This window comes from Phodopus roborovskii, unplaced genomic scaffold (genome assembly GCF_943737965.1).
Source record: "Phodopus roborovskii unplaced genomic scaffold, PHOROB, whole genome shotgun sequence".
Lineage (NCBI taxonomy): Eukaryota > Metazoa > Chordata > Mammalia > Rodentia > Cricetidae > Phodopus > Phodopus roborovskii.
Window position 1 is genome coordinate 7,209,928 of NW_026125281.1, and position 16,129 is coordinate 7,226,056.

Sequence of the window (16,129 nt, forward strand, 5' to 3'; positions counted from 1 at the left end):
TCTCTCCTGCTGCTCCTGTTCCCAGAGGCCAGTCTCCCCCTTCCCCCTCTTTCCCCTTTTTATGATCCCTTTCCCTAATTAAAAACAAAACAAAAACCCTCTGCTTAAACCCTGTCATATGGTGTCTTTCTCTCACACTGCTTTTCTTAAGTTATAACAATGGCTACAGTTTCCATGTGGGTTCTTCAGATTGAACTCAGGTGCTTGAGTGGCAAGAACTTTACTGACTGACCTATCTTCCCAGCCCCTTTAAGTTTTAAAACACAGAATAATCATACAGATTCATCAGTTATAATGTCAGGAAAGCACTGGCCTTGGTAATGGGGATGCCAGAAGCACTATCTTCCTCTATAGAGGGAACTTCATCATCTTCTTCTTCTTCTTCTTCTTCTTCTTCTTCTTCTTCTTCTTCTTCTTCTTCTTCTTCTTCTTCTCCTTCTCCTTCTCCTTCTCCTTCTCCTTCTCCTTCTCCTTCTCCTTCTCCTTCTCCTTCTTCTTCTTCTTCTTCTTCTTTCTTCTCCTCCTCTTCTTCTTTTTCTTCTTTTTATTCACAGAGCATACAGATGAAGTCAGTGTTGTGCTAACATAACAGCCCTAAATCTGGAGGCCATCTTATGTTAAATAGATGAGTCAGGGTTTCATCCCCGGCTGCTCTTAGCTTACATTTGAGGCAAAAGGCTCAAGTAAGTCATTTAAGATTTATGACTATGAATGGCGAAGAAACCTAATGGTTTAAATAAAATGCACAATAGAAAAAAGGAAGAGATAAAGCCTTTTTATTGGTTCAATTAAAGTGGAGAGAGGAGAAAGAGAACAAATCCATTAATTATCTTAAGAAACATTACACAAAAGAAGGTGGATTTAAGCACAAGTGCATGTTTAAAGATTTCAAGGGGCAAGCTTATGGATTATTTGCGTTAAGCATCAGGAATTAAAATGAATGATTTTTAGTTCTGTGGATTAAATTTGTTGGTATGCTGTCTTGCTAGCACTGAGATAATTTTTTTCCTTTTTAAGTGATCACGTTACTGGGTGATGTCTGCAGAGGGGGCCAGGTCCTGATCGAGGACTCCTCCTTGCTGGGTCTCAAAATGAGGCTGTCACTGTTCTGCCCTTCAGGGGCTGGGTTGGACGATGGTTGCTCAGGATAGGAGCAGCCGCCTCTCCTTCTGCATTTGACAGAACACTGCGGAGCTGTGCCAGCTGTGGGGCGAGACATTTAAAGGACAAAAAGCTGTTAAAGTCCCAGCAAGCACTTCATTTCCAGAGAACTTAGAGCTCTGTCGCTTGGAAAGCAGTTGAGGACAGTGGCCGTTTTCTTAGTGGGCAGGAAGTGGCTGGCTGCACCTATTCCCAGCCTCTGCACAGGCTTTTCGCTTAAATGAGGCATAGTTGGCTCCGTCAGAACACCAGCTTTCTCTTTGTTAGCTGGGGAGATCGTGTGATTTGTCACCTCAGCCCTCCTTAATTTCATGTAGCACCTCCTCTGGGAGACTGCTTTTAAGATTAACTGGGTTAATCCATGCAAAGGGCCTAGAGTAGGGCTTGGTGTACGAAGGCTGTTCTCAACAAGCATCAACTACCAACAGTGCACAATGCTGTGAGAAACACAAGACAGCTCGGGAAAGCAGCTGTTCCATCAATCACCAGCAGCATCTTTAGAAACAATAAGGGACTTTGTGGGATATTTTAAAACTTGAGCTAGAAAATCCGAAACGATTTGACCAACTGTTAAATTAGACATAATGAGAGCATGGCGGACGCTCCAAGGAAAGTTCACTGTTCCTGACATTGGAAGAAACCACCTAACAATTGTTGGCTTTTCTTTACGAAGAACGGCCGGCGTTCAGAACCTCATGCATTTATTTCTACATACAGTAAAAACAGTTACTGCATGGGCTTTCTTTTTATTTTTTTTTTTTATTTTTATGTTTTGAAAACTCGGGACTCTTCACTAGGAGCAAACCCATTTCGGTTACTACCTGCTCGGGGCTGACACTGATGCTTTCCTTGCAGATGAACCAGGTGACACTTTCATGAAGAGGAGGGTGAGTCAGAGAGCCGAAGTAAGTCCAGTAATCCAGGGAGGAAGGAAGGAGACATGATGGGTCAAAATTTGTGAATGGAGCTCGTTTCCCCTGGGAACAAAAGCAGTATATATTATGCTATTTGTATCAATATATTCCCTCTTATATGTTACCTAGAGATTTTTAGGTGCATTGAAAATTTCTACTATACTTGGTTTGTGACAGGTATATTTTTGAATATGAACAATAAAAAGGACATAAATATACTATATGGAAGTTTTGAACATTAAATTTTCCTTTCATTTGGTGAATAAACAGAAAATCCCTAAAACTTCTGTAATTTATTTATCAAAAGACACATAGTATTCATTAGGAAACATTTTAATTTCTTTGGATAGTGCTCCATCCTATTCTAGGGGCAAAGGCATTCACAAGACCATAGTTACATTTATTCTTCTTTATTTCCACGATTTTTTTTAGGATCAATTGTTATTTCATAAAGAAAATGGACTGATATTTGTATGCTAATTTTTATACAAGTTTTACCAGACCTTTGTATCAATTTCATTTTCAGTTGATTGTTTTAAATTTTCCAGAAGAATACAGTTCCAGAAGAATACATGTCAGTAACAGATGATGATAATTTTGTCTTTGCTTTCCCAGTACTTAGTTTTATATTTTGTTCTTTAATTGATTAGTGGTTAAATTTTTAATTAAGATGTTAATTGTAATGGTGGTAGACACTGTACTGTTCTGTTACTTGATTGCAATAGAACAACTTCAGTTGGAGAAACTGGTGATAGGAATTTTCATATCTAACCTGATAATGCAATGCTTCTACTCAAAGATGTTCTGACACTAAGCCATCGGCATCTAGAATGAACTCTACTATAATTTTATCAATATGCTCTTGTAATCAATTTGCTAAAATTTTATGGTTATTTTAGCCAGCTACTAGGAAAAGTTGTGCTACAACTTTGCTTTTTTAATCTTCTTCACCCAGCTTGGGTACTAGACTTCATCAGACTGATCAGAGTCTTCTGTCCCCTCACCTGAGCAAATATTTAGTTGGCTCTACATGACTGACCATTTCTCTTTTTTGTCCTTTATTAGTTTTCTGCATGTTTATGTGGATGTAGTATTGTGCACATGTGTATGTGTGCTCATTTACATTCACATGCAGGCATGTGTGCAGGTGTGTATGTATGTGAAAGCCCGAGGTTGGTGGCTGGAGTCTTCTTTCATTGCTCTTTACATTATTTTATATGTGGGTCTTTCAGTTGAATCCAGAACTCTCAGCTAAGACAGTTAGTCAGCTGGCTCAACTGGTAACTCTGTCTCTCTCTTCCAAGCTTTGGAGTTACAGGTGAGACACCATATACACCTGGCATGTGAGTAGGTGCTGGGGATATAAACTTTGACCCTCATGTTTGTAGGAAAAACGCTTTTTTTTTTCTTTTCCTTTTTTCTTTTGCATGGCAAATCTGTTGAGCAGTCTACCCCACTTGATTGTTTCTTAAAGGCTGAGTAAGTTTTCTTATTAATTGGACTGGTCATGGGATTTTGTTTAATAGATATATTTTCAGTGTCTTTTCCAATTATTCTTAGAGTTTTGTCTATTTGGTTTTTCTTTTGTTTCTTTCTTATAATTTTGTGTTTTCATGAATATTATTAATTTTTTATCTGACTTTTCAAGTTTATCGATAGACTGTTACACTGATTCAAAATTTTTCTTCTGCGTTTATATAATATTTTCTCGGCTTTGAATAGAATTTCTTACACTTACGAATGAATTAACTTGTGCACCTGTCTGTAGGTATATGCGTGTGAATGCACAGTGGGGTCAGAGGACAACCTGCAAGTGGTAGTTCTTTCCTTCCACTGTGTGGGCTCTAGGGGCTCAAGCAATCACCTTTACCTGCTGAGCCATCTTGCCAGTCCCTCGAATAGCATTTGGTATTTGTGCCAGTTTTTCTTTACCAAAGCTGCCCAAATCATTCTTTTGTGCGGCTGTTTATTCAATAGAATAAAATTTCATTTATTGATAGAATAATGTTTTGTATTTATCTGTCATCTTACTATTTTCTGCTTTTATTCTATTTCCTTCTTGTTTTGTTTTTATATATTTTGACACTCCTGAGTAGAGTTTAAAAAATTCCATCTCTCACTTTACAATATGCTTACTCAAAGTTCTTTTCTGAACTCAGCATAAAACAAACATATTTTATATAAAAACACAATAGTTGTTTACACTGTGAAAGAAAATGACAAACCACTTTGACCTCCAGAATAAGGAATTAATGTTAAAACAGTGGCACTAAAAATGGGCATTTCAGAGAATCCATTAAGGGCTTTGTGTTTAGTTCAGAATCATATTTCTCAAACAGGGCCTTATTTTTGCATTACTAAAGAAATAAGATATTCCTTTTCATGAAACAGAAAGTCATCATTAGAGTATGATTGGTTTTAAACAGATCTAAAAGTGACTGAATAAGGTGTTTAATTAAATGAATAAGCATCATGAAGGCAAAGCAAAACCAACTCTTGCATCAGTGCAAGTAAGGTCTCTATGGCACCTTGTGGCTTGTTGGCTTCTATACCTGTATTCCTGTTTCCCATTTCAAACAGGCAACTGGATGATTTATGTACTTCTGTTTGTTCTTGTTTTCAGAATTAAATTGTTTACTTAGATTATTTACCTTAGTTTTAACTGAGTTTAGGGCATCAAGTACTTTCTGCACGTTTGGGTTGGCTGGACCAACCTAGCAAATTAAAAAGAAAGAAAATAGGAGTTGATTGTAATTATCAAAATACTCTTTAGTCAAAATTTAATTTTTCTCCATCAATAATTGAAGATGGGATTTCTTTCTGCTTCAAGAGACGAAGTCTTACTCTCTGCCAGTTTCTCATCAGGTATAATCTTAGACAAAGTAGTAGACAGAAAATATGGCCTAAATTTAAATGTGACCAAGATGGCCAATGGTATATAAGACAGACCCTAGATGTTTATTAAAACAATGACAAAAATTGCAGAGTCATTTTATCTGTTATCTTAGTTATACTTGATTCATTTTTGTCATATTTTGAATAAGTGGTAAAAGCCACCTTCAAATACTGTAATCTCAAAAGTTACTTAGTCATCCCAGCTTATCCAATTTAATGACAGCTTCCTTTAGAGCATCTCTCTTCAAAGATAATATAAATTTAAACGATAAGAAGTTCACAGCATCTACCATTTTAAAAATCAAGTGACAGCTATGTAACTATCCATGACTCACCTTCAAGAAAACGCCAAGGATTGCTATCCCGTCAGCTTTTGAGATGGCTTCAGCAGCACTCGAGTACTTGGCAGAATTCCAGTGAACTATGTGGAGCTAGACATGGTGATATGTAAGTAATTCATTATTAATACTGATGCAAAGGAGAAGACAGAAGATGAATTATTTGTCATATTTAAGATGTGTCATGGTACAGGTGGATAAAATCCATGTGAACCCTCATCTTGCAGGCAACTGACTTTAGGATAAAAGATGAAGTCATTTTCTCTCACATGAGATAATTTTGTAAGAAGTCCCTGAATTGCTTGGAAGCTTGGGCACATTGGCATCACCTCAGTCAAATTCTGCAGCCTAAACTCTTGGTGGAATTTTAGGCTTGTAAATTCACATATACCTGGATGTGTTCCTGATACTGTTTTGATATCTCCATGTGAATGTCTAACATATCTGTGGAGGCACATGGCTAGTAGAAAGCTCAGTTCCTTATAACACATCTGTCATTTTCTTCTCTTAGGAAACGTAATATGTAACAGGTAATTGCTCAATCAAGAAGTTCCACAGTTATTACAATCTCGTATTTTACACAATTATCAGCCTTCATGCATAGCAAAGTATTCCTCCTCACTTGGTCATAGCTTGGCAGTTTTTGTATTAGCTTCTGACATCCTGAAATTTCCTTCCTTTGTCTTTATAATTAGGACTGAACTCAAATGCACACCTCTATGAGTTGCTTACCCAACGTAAAGGTATCATTATAACTCAACTCTATTCATTTCATGTGTTTATCTGATTTCTTCTTTCTCTCTACCCCCTCTCTTTTCTTCTTCTTTTACCTCACTTCTGTTAAAAAGCTTTTTATTTCCAAACCAAATGTAGATTCTGACTCAGTTACTTTAAAAACAAAAATCTAGTGTATTACAAAGACAAATAAATAACTGATGAATAGAGTAATTAAAACACTCATTTGGAGACAGATCACTCCCCAGGCCTAATTTAAACCTTGTCTCATTTTCATTTATTCTTCCCATTCAATGACAATTCTTTGCAAGCTCTCACACTGCCATTTAGTACTATTTACTTAATCCCACCATTGATTCACGTGTTATCTCCTGTGCAGGTAAAGTTATTGAGCACTTATAATGTGGAAGCTGGCTTAAGTATATGAGGAGACTGACGCTATAGTGCCTAACTATAGGTCAGAAAAATCACACAGCCAATAAGAGGCTCAGTTTTGACTCCATGAAAGTCAAGAGAGAAACTTGCACTTGCCACATATTACCTGTACTACCTCTTGAACCTGGTGGGTGCCCTATACAAGTTTTTGGGTTGAATATTATATAAAACATTAAACTTCTTGACTAAATGTGTCTTATCATTGGCTTGGATTATTTTTTCTCAGTTTAGCTGAATGGATATAATCCTTGATTTAGATTCCATGAATATTTACAAGTATCCTTCCTAAAACATAATACTTTAGGCTTCCATTCCACTTTAGTCCACCTTCAGTTTTACAGAGGGGAAACTAGGAATGAGTTTTTATAGACTTCTGCTATACTAAGCGGTATTGTCATCTGGAGGGTGCCGCATTGAAGACCCCCCATGGAAGGACTCATCTTCCATTGGGAGCAGAAAGGGATGGGATGGGGGTTGGTGGGGGGAACAGGGGAGGAGGGGAGGGTGCAGAAACTGGGACTGATATGTAAAACAAGCTTGTTCCAAATATAAATTAAAAAATTATAAAAAAAAAAAACGCTAAACCAAACAAAGCAACAACAAAACTCACAGTGGGATTATAATAAGCAGCTAGTATAACTACTCATCAAACAGGCTAGTTAAATAAATTCTGATATTTATACAATTGAAATGCCAAGCAGTTACTTTTAAAAGAGTTAGAATTAAAGCTTCTGATTTGGAAAGTGACGACAATACATTGGTACGTGTTAAAAAGCAAGTTTCAAAATCATATGCATTATAAAGTTCATTTTCCAAACTTAAAACTAAAAATGCCATCTCATCTGTATGGAATTATACTTATGTACCCACACTATATATTCACACAGATAGTGAAGAATTTTATATTTTTCATCTCCTCAAAAGGTGAAATTGTTGAGTTTGATGCATGTGTGTCCAGCTTTTCAAAGGAAATATAGATATAATATCTAGAAAGAGATCACAAATTTCCATGGGAGGGAAGATCAAGAGGAGGCAGAAAGTGGCCTGAAACAAGGGATTCTTATAGATTCTTATAACCTTTTTGCAACCATTAAATCTCAGCTCTGTGATTAAAATCTAGTGCTTTGTACTGTGTTACTTCAGTGTTCCTGTCTGGACATGTGCATGCTACTGGTGTGTCCGAATTTGAGAGTTAAGGAAAAGGAGCAGAGTGAAATGTCCAGCTCAGTCAAAGAGTTAAAGAATGCTAAAACAATCCTTGGAACTGGCAAGCTTTTAAAGTTTCTCAAGAACTCTCACCTACAAATTCAGGGGTTACTTTCCATAGAATATTATCCCTCTACTGCCACATATGGTGTGCAGGTGTGAGATTTTAATGGATCTATGTATCTGTCACATAAAGACCAGCAAACTCTCCTCTTTGAGATAGTCTAATAGTAGCTTCTCTAGTGCAAGAGCTGTTTCTTGGGTGTGCTCATGAGCTGTCTCTCATTAATACATCCACTTACCTCTCCAGAATATTTGACTCCATCCACAGTGTGCTCGGATCCATGGTCGTTTGAGTTGCCCCAGTGAAAATGGAATTGGGTCAGCCGATAGCTGTCAGAGAGGGGCCCACCTTTCAGAACTGCAAGGGAGGGGAGGTACTGTCAGCCACATCATCTCTAGTTCATCTTTGATGGAAATCAACGCTACATTGTGTTGTTTGAAATAGAAACATTGTTTCCCCCACTCCAGATCCTGATGATGGCACTCTTACATATGGTGCCTTCCTGATGATGGTAACAGCAGTATAGCTCATGGAATATACACAAATTCCACCAAAGGAACCACAAGCTTACCTATTTATCTTACCAAGATAACGTACTTCGAAGTGAATACTTTATAAGATCACAGTTTTTTTCCCCCTTGGATTTGAAACTTTCCATTAATTTGAAAGTGTATTCCTTCATTCAACCTCACTGTATGGATAGTATGCACAATTTATATTAGTTAAAAATTCCCCATCACCTGTTTTTTTTTTAAATAACTGTTGAAGATATAACAATGTAGTTTGACAAATTTGTTGAGACCCTCTGGCCAGGAATCAAAAGATACTGCCTGTGGGGTAAGGCCACTTTAAAAACCTTTGGTCTGAATGACAGTACAGCCTGGGCAGTCTTTCCAGTCATATGATAACTTAAGCAATAAAGACACTAGATCCAACCCAGTGTTAACAAGGGGCACACGCCTAAAGTACCTAACATTTAAAATTAGAACTGTGTAGGGCAAGCATAGTATTTCACATCACCAGAACTCTTACAGAACAATCCCTTAATAGCTTATTCAATAAATACTGATGAAAAGCTGACCATGTGACAAACAACATGCCAGATTCTCAGGTATGAGGGGAGCTCATGCATCACCTGTCTCCTCATTAAGCTCACCCTCTCTCATCCTGTTTAGAATATCTCTTTTTTGGTTTCATGTTCGTAATGATTTACTCACTAGACTCTTTTGGAGAAAAGTTGCTTCTTCAGAGCTATAAGAATAAAAATCCTGCAATGGCCAGAATATGTAAGATGGCTCATTAAGGAGGAGAAGGATTGTGAGAAAGCAGAGCTGAGAGCTCTGCAAGCCATCTTCCAAGTGGACCCAATGCCTCACAGCCATTGCAATTTTAAGGTACAGAAATACATGTGCAAATACACAGGGTGCGCTGGTGTTTCTGAAGCTACTCTGACTCTGCTGCCTGCTCTTGGGACTTTCTCCTATGGGGTTGCCTTGTTCAGCCTCAGTATGAGTGCCCTTGCCTTGTCTTTTGTATCTGTTTTGCTGTTATGTCTTAGAGGTCTGCTCTTTTCTGAAGGGAAGTGGAGGTACCTCTGGAAGAGAGAAGAAAGAGGTGGAAAGGGCCTGGGAGGAGAAACTGGCTGGGATGTAGTGTATGAGAGAAGAATCTATTTTCAACAAAAATTCACGTAGTAGATTCTAAGGAAATACGTATCATAATTGTCTTTGGGCTCACCAGATTGGTTACCACTGTCATCATAAAGTACTTGGAAGGAATGTCCCACGTTAACAATTTCTTTGGCAGTTGCAGGATTATAGGAGACACTGATAGGTTTCAGAGAGTTGTCATGTTTTGCTTCACTGGTCTTAATATCAATAGGAGACTGGTTGTTTCCATTGGCGATGGGATACAGCTTGCTCCATTGGTCAGGACCTATGGGAACAAACAAGCCCACGTACTCACAGTACTTCATTCCAAGGATCAGGGATTCAACCATTTGTTTATCCAGGCCTCTTAAATGGCATTCAGTGATAAACACTACATTTGGCCATATCAACAACTCAGGTCTAATTATACTGTCTATACAATTATAGCATAGAAGTAGTATGTATATACCAAATTCATTTTTTTTAAAACTTTATGCCCAATGACCAACTACTAAAAATGCATATAAGGGTATTCTAATTATTCAAAAGTGACTCAAGCCATTAGCCTGTGGCTATGCAGTTAAGTTAAAGGGTTAATAAACTCAATATTGGAAATGGGAGTAAGCTCTTCTGATATATGTAAAAGAAGCAGTCTTACCATTTTTGCCATCGTATCCCCAGTTTGCACTTGCCATGATCTCCTGTTTAGTCTTGGTCCCTGAAAAGAGAGAAATGATATGTGGAACGACCAACTGCACCTGCGCCTGCAGCAGAGCTCTTAAGGGTTTTTATAGAAACTTGTCTGCCTGTAGTAGTCCACTGTTTCATCATCATCTCTGCTTATCAGGAAGTATGCATATCAAAATAAATGGCATTGTAAACAAATGTCTGTCAGGGGTAGGTCTGCTCTAATTGTTTTATTTTATTGTAATATAAAAATGAAATATCAAAATCATACATGGTATTAAACTAGCCTTGTTCTCCTGTGCTCCTGGAAGACATGACTGAATATTGACTGAAGCTTATCAAATTTCCTAGAATAAAAAGTACTTTGTATGCTTAGGATTTCTAGTGATGCTATAACTGGATAACTAAACAATGTTAGCAACAGTAATTTAATAAGGAAATGAATTTGCATGGTTTTGGGCTGAACTGAAGGAGCCTCATAATGTTAATTCAGAATCAGATAATAGAATTAGTAATTAATTACCTGTAACATAATGTTATTCATAATGATTTATTTTATAGATAAATTCCAAAGAACTTGTCAATGTGAGACATTCTTCCAATGTAAACTTTTAGAACAATAATAACCAGACTTGAGAAAAGCCCTTTAATCTGGAGAAATGCTGGAATTCATAAATGGGGAAGAGTATACTAATATCAAAGCTGAATATTGTATAATTTTCCACCTAGAATAAAATATGCCATCTTTATAGTTCTCTACAACTTAGGCATCACTTTCACATTGTTTTATTTTACTATCACACATATAAATGCTATAAAGTAAGAATTATCATTTTGTAGCTGAGGGATGCTGAAGGAATTCATCACAACTAACAATATGTCAGGATCTCAGCCTCTGGTTCAGCTACTTCTTTCACTCCACCAATGCACATGTCACCATGGGTGAAGCATGGATTCATGATCCCCAATTCTGCTTTTGGTCCACAGTGCTCATACACCCAGCCTGAGGATGCACCAGCGGGAAGACTCAGTTAGCTTGCTCTCTTGCTCACTCATGCACTGTTGAGTCGTGCCAAGCTGTGCAACACTTTGCAAAGGCAAAGGAACCGGGATATGCCAGGATTTGACTAAGCCTTTCTTTCAAGCCTCCAAGTAACGTACTTTGGAAATAAAACCAGAGCCATAAGCTTCTGAAATAACCAGTTCCTTTCTTTCTTATAGGCAGAACTGTCTAAACTACCATGCACCACAAAGGAAGACGGGCAGACAAACTTTTTTAGCCAGGCCTACCATTCATGCTGTTACTCTTTAATGCTGATCACTGTGTTCTGCCCCAGGAGGAAGTGACCAGCAGCTTCTGAATATTCAGAGGGTGAGGAGACCACAGGTCTCACCCTGTGATCTTAGTAAGTATCAGGAGGCACAGCTTGTAAGGTAACTTATTTTATCTAAACTTTGATTTTTTTAAAAAAAATCTAATGGACAACATTATGGATTTTTCACACACAATATCAGTTTTTAGAGCACATGTGCATTATAAAACAGTTAAATCTAGTTAACGGTCACGTGACCTAGAGTTGATTTTTGTGACAATAGTACTTCATGTCCACTCCATTTTAAAGAATGTAATCCACCGCCATTAACCATAGTCACTTTGCTCTACAATTCCTGTCTAGATGTAATTTACTATCTTTTAGTCATCTCTTTAAACTCAAATTGAACTACTACATTAATCAATGCATTTGTAAGGGAACAGCATTCTTGCACTATCACATGATGATTCAGTATAGGAATGACTTAACATTTATACAGTATGGTAATTCATTTAAAGTTTTAGGAACAAAACTGCCTTGACTCTTTCCTTCATGACCCTTTATTTTATTATGTGCTCAGGGCATGCTCAAGTATTCCTACAAGGAAAGAAATATATATATAGAGAGAGTTGTAAAATTTAATGAGGGTTCAACCCTAACACTTCCCTCACTTACTTTTATTCATTATTTTCTTCTCATAAACTGACTCCCTCATTTTTATGTCTAAGCTAAAGGAAAGGTATTTAATTTTTATCCACTGGACTTTGATCCATAGGCCCCTTCCATTACACTTTCCATGGATTATAACCTTTGCATTGCTTTTGCAATCTGAGAAGATGCTCAATCTATATAGCATTTGTTCTTCTGAACAGCTTATTTCTTGAAACCATCAAATGTACATATGGAAAAAAGCTTTTTGCTTTTTCTGATAGACTGTTCTGAAGAAAGCCGTATGCTCCTGAAACTTAACCATCAATCACCTAGATTGGTGGAGGAAAACTTGCACTTTTTAGAAAAGCAATGCAGAATTACATAAGTAATTTTCCCCTAGAGAGATTACCTAACAGATAATACTGAGAATATTCAACAGTGCTAAAAGTTTTCATTAATAAGAACTAGGGCACAGTATATTCATGCTGTATGTTAGCAATGGGGGGGGGGCTAGAGAAGAATACTGTTTGTTGAATGGTATCAGTCTTTATAGCCTTTAAAATAATAATCTCATTCAATTTTCATAGCAGATCTTAGAAGTTAGTGTCGGCTTTTGCTTTTATTTATTCTGTATGCGGATGACTGAACTTATGACCTCATTTGTGCTAAGCAAGCTCTTGTGCCAACTTGCAGCCTTAAGCCTTCTTTTCTTTCTCTTGCTTTCAATTTTTAGATAGTTCAGGATGCTTGGAACTCATTTGGTAACTCAGTCAGGCCTTGAACGTGTGGCTTTCCCCTCAGCAATCTAAGTAGCTATGGTCTGACTATCAACTGACAATTAAAGCCATGATACTCGTGAAGCAGGACCAGCATTTGAATTAGTGTCTGTTTATTCCCATAGCCCAGGTATGTTCCACCTTTTTGGTTATGTTACAGCATGGTCTTTCTTGGATGCATATAAGACATTTACTTTAAGGTTAGTTCATAGGTCATCACATTATTTATTGAATGATTTCACTTTGACGGGTCCTTTAAAATAGCGCTTAAATTCAATCTTCACATCAGACTCTTAGGAGTTAGGTTACACCAACTAAATCAAGGAAAATACTTTTTAATATCTGAAATTTTTTTTTTAAAAAAATATCATTTAATGTTTTACCAGATCTTAGACTTACATAGTACCTACTCTTAAAGAATAGTAAAGTCATTTTTAGAACTTTTTATTTAATTTTTTTCTAACTCCTTAGATGAATATTTTCCTATGGTTTTTACTTTGATGATTTAAAAATAAACCACAGACTATATAGTTAAATAAGCTGTAATGAGCATTAAATTTAAATTTGTAGTTAAAAACAATTTGTTGGTATTTAAGGAAAAAATGGATGAAGAGTATCATGCATCATGCCTAGCTATGGCAGTGATCTGTCAAATGCCACTGGAAAAAAGATGCATATCTCAATAGGCCCTAAGTCCAGGAGGCAACTGCCTTTCTAAAGCATGTAGAATTCTACAATGCTTCATGACTTTCTTGGGATTCAAATTGTGCTGGCCCATTATCTGATACTATGACAAAAGAATTAGAAGAATTAAGTTACAAAACAACGTTTATTTGGGCTCATGGTTCTGGAGGTTCTAGTCCACCATAGACTATCCCATTGCATTTGATCTGATGAAACATGTCATGGGTAGAGTGGGTGGCAAAAGAACATCTCACTTAAGAGCCATGAAGCAAAGGGACAGAAATCCAGTGGTGTCCTACAATGTTCTCCTATGCTGTGCCCTCAGTGAGTGGAGTGTTTCCTGAGGCCAAACCTCTGAAGGATTTTCCCTGTCTCTCAATAGGCGCCTCTGTGGGAACCAGCCATTTGATACCGTCGGTGGTTTCAATATCCAAACTATCAAACAGAGTTTTTCCCAAAATGGTACACACATTTCCAAAATCAAGGGCATTAATTTCACAATGCTCCCTAAATCTCATGTCCTTCCAGAAATAAAATTTTTGATGTTATGATGACCATATCGGCTTTATTTTGTGTGAATAATTGAGCTACAGGACATGGTAATACTAGCCAGGACATTTCTGCATTGAGATAGATAACAATTATTCTAAACTAATTTAAATGGTCTTTCTCTCCACTTACATTGGAGACATGCTGCTAACTTTGTTCTTCAAACGTGCATTTCAGTGTCTTTGCTCTTGCCCCTGGAGTCAGGGCTTTCTAAGGTCCCATGTTGCCCTCTCACATTTGACTTCCAAATCCTGCACTGTGTCTTTCCTCCCTTATTCTCCGGTCACTGCCACACTATTCTATATCATTTAGTTTGTAGCCTTTGTTGCATTAGAAATTATTTTTGGTCACATTCTGAGATCAGCAGATTCACTTCCATTTCAGATTTTGGAGCAGGATTGGCTTCAGGTTAATGATATTCAGCTGATATCTGAGCAAATGATCTAAATTTTGAAAAACTTCAAAACTGTAAATCCTTCTGTTTCCATCCCCTCTCTGTCTGTCCTTCATGCAGACTTGCTTAATGTCTGCACTAATCCCAGAAAGAGCATCTCTGTGAGGACAGGATCTTGGCCAGTAGTGTTTCACCACCATGTTCTCGCCCTTTAACTTGTGGAAAGCAATGGTGCTCAGTGTTGGTAGAGAGAACAGATGAATGGTCCCTTTAAACTTCAGTTATTTTATGTTAATAAAGAACGCAGCAGGCAAGCCGTTCAGCAGAGCTGTCTGATGTAAACTCTGGGGTGTGGGGGTGTGTGGATATGTGAGCATGTGAATGAGCTTTGTTGAAGGTGAACTCATGACCACATTTGGACTAAGCAGAAAGAACCTTCCGCTCACACTTCTATTAATGGGAGGGTGAAGTGACCAACTGCCTCTGTCAGTCACTTCTGGGAGTGTGAGAACTTTGGTTCTTAGAAGTGTCAAATACTTTGACACTTTGTGTGTCAAAATTTAACTCTTCAATTATAGTTTGAATTTTTATCATGTTAAACTGAAAAGGAAATCTATGCTACTTAAGGTCCCTATTGCTATTATTAATAAGACAAATTTTAACACACACACGCACACACACACGTCTTAGGACATTGTACTTTTGAAGGCAACTTTCAAACATGACAATGAATTTTTAAAAAATCAGTAACCAACTCAGCTTTACACAAATAACTACTTTAATCCATAGCCTTAAGGAGTTAATAGTATCTTGTAATTTGGTATTCTTGAAAAATTTAAGTATGTTTAGTTACTGTTGTGTTCACTAAAATAACCCACCTGGAAAGTGCTTCTTAGAATAGGACTTAAGAACGTTTAAGGTAATAACTAGCAATTTCTTTTTTGCTAAATTCTCATGTTCATCTTTAAAGCTGAGAAATATAATTTGTATCTTCTATAACCCCCCCAACCAAATGACATAAACAAGCAATGTTTTTTTCCACTGCCAAACAAGATATGTGCAATGCTTCATAAGCCACCAAATATATTTAAACCACAAAACGAAGCTTTAGCTTTGAGAAGGGAGTTTGATTTTAACTCTCCGGCAAGAGGTGAAGTGATTGCACGTGTCCTCAAATCCAAACAATTACACAACAGATCTGCTTACCACAGCTTAAACTAAATACCACACATTAATCTAAAAGGAGATAAGTTTCCAAGTGTAAATATCAAGGAAGGTGAAGGACATTTTTATCAGTGATTTTATCATAACCTCTTTCATGTACCTCTTTGGGGTTTCTATCTAAAATCATCTTGAGATTAAAGTACTGCTGTCCTCTATTACGTTTATTAGCTCCTAAACTCCATTATCTTATCACAGTGAACTCTTTTTTCTTTTTGTTTTCTTTTTGTGGGTCTTTTGTAGATTTAATAGTTTAATTAACTTAGTGTCCATTTTTTCCAGTGCTTGTATATTCTCTGAATTACTGCAAATTTGTAGTAAATCTTTTTTTTTCTTATTTTACATATTGATCCCAATTCCCTCTTCCTTCTTCCCCCCTTCCCTCTCTCCTTCCCTCCCATGCCCCCCTCCCATCCCATTCCTCCCACTCCACAGGGAGGGTGATGCCTTCCGGGAG

The 16,129-nt window shown here is 37.2% G+C and overlaps 1 protein-coding gene across 1 annotated transcript in view; it reads right to left on the reverse strand.

Moving 5' to 3' along the window:
• Positions 1-759: 759 nt before the first annotated feature.
• Positions 760-16,129, reverse strand: part of Ca1 (carbonic anhydrase 1) — a 33,898-nt gene continuing 18,528 nt past the window's right edge. Inside the window, exons 2-8 of the mRNA XM_051196881.1 lie at positions 10,056-10,115; positions 9,486-9,683; positions 7,987-8,105; positions 5,306-5,401; positions 4,727-4,789; positions 1,983-2,138; positions 760-1,203 (exon numbers count right to left, since the gene is read on the reverse strand). Coding sequence (XP_051052838.1) covers positions 1,087-1,203; positions 1,983-2,138; positions 4,727-4,789; positions 5,306-5,401; positions 7,987-8,105; positions 9,486-9,683; positions 10,056-10,092 — 786 coding nt within the window. The 5' untranslated portion in view covers positions 10,093-10,115 and the 3' untranslated portion in view covers positions 760-1,086. The remainder of the gene's footprint in view (positions 1,204-1,982; positions 2,139-4,726; positions 4,790-5,305; positions 5,402-7,986; positions 8,106-9,485; positions 9,684-10,055; positions 10,116-16,129) is intronic.